Genomic DNA, 8,272 nt, shown 5'->3' with positions numbered 1-8,272 from the left:
CAGTTTCTGATGACGTGAAACTACTCATTTTCAAAACCGTTGGAATTTACAAATCATTTTCAAACAATACAGCTTGATTTTTTTTTTGCCCATTCATGTCTGATAAACTTAGCAAGACCGAATTCATTCTATTCTCAGACACCCACCATATGTATTATGTAATTAACTATTGTGTAACTAGAGACTGAGAACAAGTGTTATGTAATTATTACGCGAACAATATGACAGGTTGTCTGAAGCGGGCAGCGTTATGGTACTTCAATAAACTTGTTACATTACACCGTGCAATTTGGCTGTAATGGAATGAATTATTTTCCATGTTTATCTATAATTGTTAATTCGTCTGTCTACTTAATCAAGTTTTATCTTTTCATACAAATTCCGCTAAATTTTCCATGTTTCCTCAGTTCTATTTTTCAATAATAGACACAAGTTTGTATATAATCTATGTATCACAAGAATATACTAAACGGTATAGAGATAGTAAGATATATTATCAGTCAGTCTTTTCCTATATGTTAACTTTTTAACAACTGCCACTCCCTTCAGCCTTTAGAATGGTAATTGAAATCCGAAAGGCTATGAGGACAGCTTCTATTTGAATTACGTAACTGTAATTCTGTATCTATATACACCATTCTGTAATAAAAACGATTATTTAGATTTAGTATTTACAACTGGACCAAGTTTCAAATGATCATTCAATTTAAGACTTTTGTTCACAGTTGCAACAGTCTTACCAATCTTACCAGTCTCACGAACTGTTCCTCACTTTTATTTACAAATAAACAATAATAGATCTTTCGCCATTTCTCCTTACAGGGGCTATCTCCAGGAATTCCTGGCCTTCCGGTTTTTTCATAATTGTTTTTCGGGCGTGGGGCGGCGAGGTTGCCTTCTTCGTCTCTTTTGGAGCTTCGACGAGACCCGCCTTAGTTGATTAATAACCAGGTACATAATTCACTACGAAGGACAGTCTTTGTTCAGGGGTATAGTTATTTTCTCCTCTGCTTTACTGAACTCGTCTCTAGGTGCGTATGTATATATATATATATATATATATATATATATATATATATATATATATATATATATATATATATATATATATATATATATATATATGTATATATATATATATATATATATATATATATATATATATATATATATATATACATATACATATATATACATATTTATATATATACGTATATGTATTATATGTATGCACACACATATAGATGTATATATATATATATATATATATATATATATATATATATATATATATATATATACATAAATACAGTATATATACATTCCAGCATACTCACAAGAATATATTAATTCTCTCTCTCTCTCTCTCTCTCTCTCTCTCTCTCTCAGCAAACTCATTTCACGCGGGGTGCTTATCCCACTAGATCTTCCAAGAAAGACCAGAGGGTCATCCCGAATCAATGGCTTTAAAGATGGATGCCGTAACTTGACGTCTTTGTAACGGAAAGCTCGAGAAAATCGATAATATGATAACAAATCTGTTAAAGATTTTTTTTGATGAAAAAGTAAGTCATGGGAAAGATAAGACATTGCACGAAAATGTCAGGGATATGATAATAAAACTAATAAAAATTCTTTTATGATGAAAAAGTAAGTAATGGGAAAGAGATATGTTTTTATATGAAAAGTTGATAATAAAAAAGACAAAAATATTTTCATGAAAAAATAACTTGTGTAAATATGGCCTTTTTTTCATGAAAAGTGAATAATACAAAGACTCAGATTTTTGTATGAACATGACAACAATATAAGAGATTCATTTATTTCATGAAAAGTAAATAAATGTCGGAGATAAAATTCGTCTCTGAGAGTTGGCGAACATAAGTTCGTTGATAATTGTGAAAATATATGATATTTTCACATAGAAATGTGTCTGGGAAAAGAGAAGAATGTGTTTTGTATCGAGCACATTTAGTTAACTATATAAGAGAGAGAGAGAGAGAGAGAGAGAGAGAGAGAGAGAGAGAGAGATAAATTTAGTTTAATCTTGGTTTGAATCCTTCAACCAGAAGTAGGTTCCACATGGCTTTAGTTCTGGTTATTTCCAGTGTCTCTTAAACTTTGTGTGACCTTAATTACATCTTCAAATGTACTCTCTCTCTCTCTCTCTCTCTCTCTCTCTCTCTCTCTTTCTCTCTCTCTCTCTCTCTCTCTCTCTCTCTCTCTCTCTCTCTCTCGTCTTTTTTCTTGTCTGAATCTCTTTATTATTATACAGTCCGAGCGTCAAGCCTTTTTCAAAATAAGACAACCTTGCATTAACCTCTAATTTTCATAAGTTATGCCTCGCATAAATCTTTTCATATACAACTTACTGTAAATAATCTCCTTAATTCGTCTCCACGATGATAACAGGAACTAATTAAAAACAGATCTAGTTATCATTTTTAATTGTGATATAAATAAAATAAAACTATTTGTACAAGTGCAGACTATACCTATGCATGAATTTCATATATAAATTATGATTTACATAGAAAGAAAACCAGTGACTATAATAAAATACCAAAACTACTATCATCACATCGAATGGAAATTTCTCATTGTATGCACACTGGCCGATATATACATGTGTTATATATATTTGTATTATATATAATATATAAAATGTAATTATATTACATGGTTTAACTCTTCTGAGACTATAGTGTCAACTATAATGCATATTAATTCATTCGATTCCGTAAACCATTGTTAATTATATTTCATTAGAAAAACGTACAAGTTTTGAACTATCATACTGAAGTTCAAAATCTTCTTTGACAAAATAAGTAACTCATTAATCTCCAGTAAAGTAGCCTTAATTTTGACACGGCTAAAATTCATAAAGTAAGTTATCTTTACGTTGCAATTTTTACATAAGTTATGCAAGTTGCTCTAATATTGCAATTTTCACGTAATTTAAGTTACTGCTGTAAAGGAGTAATGATAAATTCATATTATCACTTCCCTAGAGTACCCACTTGTCCCGCTTCAAAGGAATTTGAATAAATATATATATATAAAAACTGAAACCTGCTCTTAGACGCCAAACACAGACGTCCCGCAGAGAATCTCAAACATCCCTGAGCAGGACAAAGTTTTCGCTTGGCAAAAGATCCCGTTGCGTTTCCCCAAGACAGATAATTACGCTTTCTTTTGTTTAGCAGTAAGATGTATTCTTCTTGTGAACACGATGAGGACAATGGAGGCAGCGGCCAAGGTCTCCAGAAGCAAAAAGACGCCAGACCAGGAGAAAGTTTTCGCAACCCAGCTCAGGGGCCAGCCAGCCACAACAGCACCCACTGGAAGGAGGAAAATTTAGTGATGTTTCTCAATTAATGAACGCACACTTACGCTAGAAAAGTTGTTGGGTACTTATGAAACCAGTATTTATTTTATCAAAGAGCAACTTCATACGTAAATAAATCAAGTAAACCAAAGGGAATTAGGAAATAACTGAGGAGGGAGATGATTCTTACCGTTAGCTGCGAGAGCCACCACAGCATGTGCAGTGCCAGAAAGGTGAGCGGGGAAAGACTCGGATGCAACGATGCCGTAGATAGAGATAGGACCGAACATGCTGGCACCAAGGAGGAACCCGACGGAGGAGACGAAGATCTGTAATTATGGAGACTCATTAGGAGTTAATACTCTGGGAAGGAAAAGAATTGAACGAATAAATGATATAGGCGGACTACCACTAACTGATAACAAGAGAAATTGTCGACTAAGACATAATATATCGATAGGGTCGCATAACTCTCAGAGCAAAGAATGAACCTTAAAATTACAGCGCAGACCCAGGAAAAGGCCTGTAACGATTTAAATTGAAACTTGTTAGAGACTTCATTCGATATGTGCCTGTACCATTCAATCAAGTTTCATAAAAGACAAATTATCAGGAAATACAGTTATAATTATGGGTACAATATAAAAAAAAAAGAACGACGCAGCATTATTAAGTGAGCTCGACGTACTGTGAATGAGCCTTTTAAGAAGGTATATGGAAAGGCTGAATCTTTTCAGGTTTTCTGGACAGGAACAGGGAACTCAGCTTTGATTCATTAGTTGGTGGGTAACTCTGACAGCGACATTTGTTTTTCACACGAGTCAATCGCAATTAGTAGATATATCTCTTTGGTAAAAGGAATATGTCATTCTTAAATTATAAGAGGAAACCAACCTGCCTTGGAACGTCCATTCCCCATAGTTCATTCCGTGCAGATTCAGTCTCAAGATACCGAACAGTACTACAGAATTATGAATGATTATCATTCATTTCCCCTGAATAATTAATCATCCAATTCGTGGATTAGGTGAATAACTCGACTCCCTACTCACCTGAGAGGTGCTGATGGTCAAGATGTAATTAAGTAGATGTAGACCAACAGCGCAGGCCAACATGAAGACGGAGGCCACGATTAGCCTGGGGTTACCTTTAATCTTGAGCTGTTGGGAGACAGAAGTAAAGATATAAACAAATAAGTCGAATATAGATAGGTAAAGAAATGTCTAAATAAATAAATAAATCTAAATAAATAAGTAAATAAATCTAAATTAATAAATAAATGAATAGGTTGTCTGATTAATTATTGATGATACTCGAATTCGTCTGATGGGTCAGTGTCAAACTAAGACTGCAAATCAATAGATTGAGTGTTTGCGATTATAATGAGATACCCTTTATAAAAAGTTTTGTATTTAAATTATGAACGAGACAAACTGATTGTTCATTAACATCTGGATACGTGAAATGGAAATTGCATCATAATCCTTATTACCTTCCTCTCAAAATGAGACTACTTTGGCCAGACATGTCAGGGGGGGGGAAAATGATTAGATTAATTCTTGTATTGATACGTTGATATCTCTTTTGTTCACAAATTTTTTTTAAAAATGCCATTCTAACAATATGTTAAGATCTGAAGTCTATCCCTTGAAATTGAAGGCAACTGAATCAGCAAAAATAGGCAAATTATCTGGACTTCTGAGTCTAAATGAACTTATAATTACCTTTGAGGCAATTCTGTCGGTGACAATTCCAGCAAGAATTCCTCCGAAAAATCCTCCAGTTTCCATGGCACTGGTGAACTGACTTGCTGCAAAATAAAAGAAAAATTATGAAATATATATTGATATGTGTGCGGATGTATTGATATGTGTGTGTATGTATACTATAGTTTAAAATGTTACTAAAATGCTTCTAACACGGTAACCATTACTACGTAGAGCTGGGCTTTAACTTAATGCTTTTGTAAACTTGTTTAAATCACATATTATGGGAAATATTCTGATAATCTCCATGCGAAACATTAAAGCTATCTTAGACTGGCGTTACAGGTTGCTCCAGAAACAAGAGCCTCTGCTGGCATAAGGCCTATTTAATCTTAAAGAACAGCATCTTAGACTGGCGTATAGATAGATAAAATAGGTGATAAAAAAAAGGATAGCATCAGCTAGCATAATCTTGGGGTTTTGTTGTTATGTGGGTTTCCTGTTTCGTATAAGCTCCCATTAGTGAAGGTACTGAAAATTTGGTTTAGTACAGAATAATAATTGCATTTTCTCCGTCTGTGCAACGATGCTACAATTCCAGTCTTAACAGATATGCTTGGGATGAGGCTGTTAGTCCCACGCCCTGTCACAGTAATGCTAAAGAGGCATATTTGCCAATGGCGCCAGGCATTTCCCGGCGATCATCCACCAAGCACAGACCACACCCAACGAAGCTGAATTTCGAAATGAACAAAAATAAATTTACGTACCTTGCATCTGCGTCCTTCCAAGCTCTTCCATGAGATAGATCTGACCCCAGTCCGAAACAGCTGTCTTGGAGCAGAACACGACCATGTAACAGAGACACACAATCCACAGGAAGGGAGAAGCCGCCAGTTCGCCCACGGTCATCTGGTTGTTGCTCGTGCTGTTGTTGTTGCTGTTCTTGTTTCCGTTTCCATTCTGTCTTTCTGGAATTGCGGAAGGGTGGGTTTTATTCATGCAGTTCAGACCCAAATGAACGCACCCGCCAAGGCGCATGTAAACAATCGTATCTGCTCGAATGTATTTAAGAATCCTTCAATTCAAATACAAAATATTACTACAAGACTCATTCCTTGGCATTTATATTTATCTAATATCATTTCTGTAATGAATTTTGTACCTTTCTTGGGTGAGGATGGCTTCAAGATCACTTCCATTTAAATACAAAATATTGTTACAGAGCGCATTCATTGTCGTTTGCATCAATTTCATATTATTCCTGTAACCAACTCTGTACCTTTGGTAGATGAGGAAGGCTTCAAAAATCACCTCCATTTAAATACAAGCTATTGTTACAGGATGTATTCATTGACATCATATTTATTTCATATCATTCCTGTAACCAACTCTGTACCTTACTTATGTTAGAAGAGCTTCAAGAATCACTTCCATTTAAATGCAAAATATTATTACAGGACGCATTGACTGATATTAACATTTATGGCATATCATTCCTGTAATCAACTCTATAACTTATTTAAGTTAAGAACGCTTCAGGATTGACTTCTATTTAAATACAAAATATTGTTCCATGATACACTGATTTATATTTACATTAATTCATATCATTGCTGTAACCAACCCTGTACCTTTCTTGGGTGAGGAAGGCCTGGGGGAACCGACGACCTCTGCCGTTGGGTCAGGCAAGTGGACTAAAGCTGGGTCGTCGACGAGAGCAACCAAGGTCAAGCCGGCCATGATTACGGACACAAGACCTGTCAAAACATTGTTTGGTCATTTATGATAGATTTTAATTAGATATTAAAGTCATAAATTCATATTCAATTTAATATAATTTACGTCATGTATAATCAAAACTTGCAGTTCGAATGAAAGTAGATTTATGCGTGAATTTTTTTTATTTACTTAAAATGAAGGTTCTTCGTCTTCGTTTGATTAAATATGGCATACTGATGTTTATCAAATGCCATATTTTCCAATAAGTTCATCCACTTGGTCGTTTATTACAGATTTTGATTAAATATTAAAGTCATAAAATCATATTCAGTTATGCATAATCATGACTGACTGTTAGTACGCAAATAGTTTTATGTGTGAAGTTTGTATTCATTTACTTGTAATCAAGTTTCAATGTCTTCATTAAGTTAAATATGACGTGCTAGCATTTATCAAATGCCATGTTTTTCAATAGATCCATCAGTAGTTATTGTTTAAATTAATACTAACCGGCCAAAATCAGAGAAGCGCCCCATCCGTGGTTAACGATGACGTATGCGGACAGTAATGGTGACACAGTTCCGGACACATTGCTGCTGGCTGTCAACACGCTCCACCAGGTTCCAAAGTTGGCTGGACTAAACCACTGATTGAAGAAGAAGAAAAATGGAAGTTACGAACTCTGCTTTATTTTACTCATTCAGTATTTAATGTAGATGAATAATCATGAGCAATTTTTCAGGTAAATTAAGGAGGAAGTATGTACAATCAACTGTTTTTCAGACACGATCTTTTATCGTGGGAAAAATCGAGTGGCTTCCAAAGCTGGCTGAACTGAACCAGTAATCGTGGAAGAAAAATGGAAATTACAAAATCTGCTGAGCTTTACTGATTTACTAAGTGGTTTAACTGAAAAACCAAATGTGATATCTTAGATAACTAATGGCGGACGTGTAAGCAATCTGCTCTCCTTCAGACACGAGTTCTTATCGTGGGAAAAATCGATTGGTCTAACATGACAAACAGCAACAAGAAAGTGTGTCACCCCCACCACGCTGCTGGGTTCACCTTAATCGGTGTTTACAAGACCTGGTCTAATTTTTTAACGATAGGATTCCGTATCAGCTCAGAAATGGCTGACTCAGAACAAATCACAAGCACGGAGGCCTATATCAGAGCGTGAATTCGATAAGATCGTCGATAAGAGAGATTTAGTGTTTTTCCGTAGCATTTGTTGGCTCGATAAGATAGCCTCTTAAAGTAGGTGGCACATCTGAGAAGAAAACTACGAGTGATGCTTTGTTACATGTGGGGCGAAGATAGAATGAAATTAATAATAATAATAATAATAATAATAATAATAATAATAATAATATCTTGGGAGAAGACCCTCTTTAAGGCAAACTTTGTTGGAAAGAATGACGCTCTGCATACTGCTTAGCTCATAATGCGCAATAGAAGATCGACGACATACAGAGTGCTTTCTTTTCAACGAAATAATAATAATAATAATAAT

General features: G+C 34.8%; 1 protein-coding gene across 1 annotated transcript in view; it reads right to left on the bottom strand.

The window, feature by feature from the left end:
* Window positions 1–2,430: 2,430 nt before the first annotated feature.
* LOC136842736 (glucose-6-phosphate exchanger SLC37A4-like) overlaps window positions 2,431–8,272 on the bottom strand; it is a 13,646-nt gene continuing 7,804 nt past the window's right edge. The window contains exons 5-11 of the mRNA XM_067110474.1: window positions 7,267–7,402; window positions 6,669–6,794; window positions 5,805–6,005; window positions 5,053–5,138; window positions 4,381–4,488; window positions 3,519–3,657; window positions 2,431–3,341 (exon numbers count right to left, since the gene is read on the bottom strand). Coding sequence (XP_066966575.1) covers window positions 3,184–3,341; window positions 3,519–3,657; window positions 4,381–4,488; window positions 5,053–5,138; window positions 5,805–6,005; window positions 6,669–6,794; window positions 7,267–7,402 — 954 coding nt within the window. The 3' untranslated portion in view covers window positions 2,431–3,183. The remainder of the gene's footprint in view (window positions 3,342–3,518; window positions 3,658–4,380; window positions 4,489–5,052; window positions 5,139–5,804; window positions 6,006–6,668; window positions 6,795–7,266; window positions 7,403–8,272) is intronic.

This window comes from Macrobrachium rosenbergii, chromosome 10 (assembly GCF_040412425.1).
Source record: "Macrobrachium rosenbergii isolate ZJJX-2024 chromosome 10, ASM4041242v1, whole genome shotgun sequence".
Classification (NCBI taxonomy): domain Eukaryota; kingdom Metazoa; phylum Arthropoda; class Malacostraca; order Decapoda; family Palaemonidae; genus Macrobrachium; species Macrobrachium rosenbergii.
This window is presented reverse-complemented; position numbering and strand designations above follow the sequence as displayed.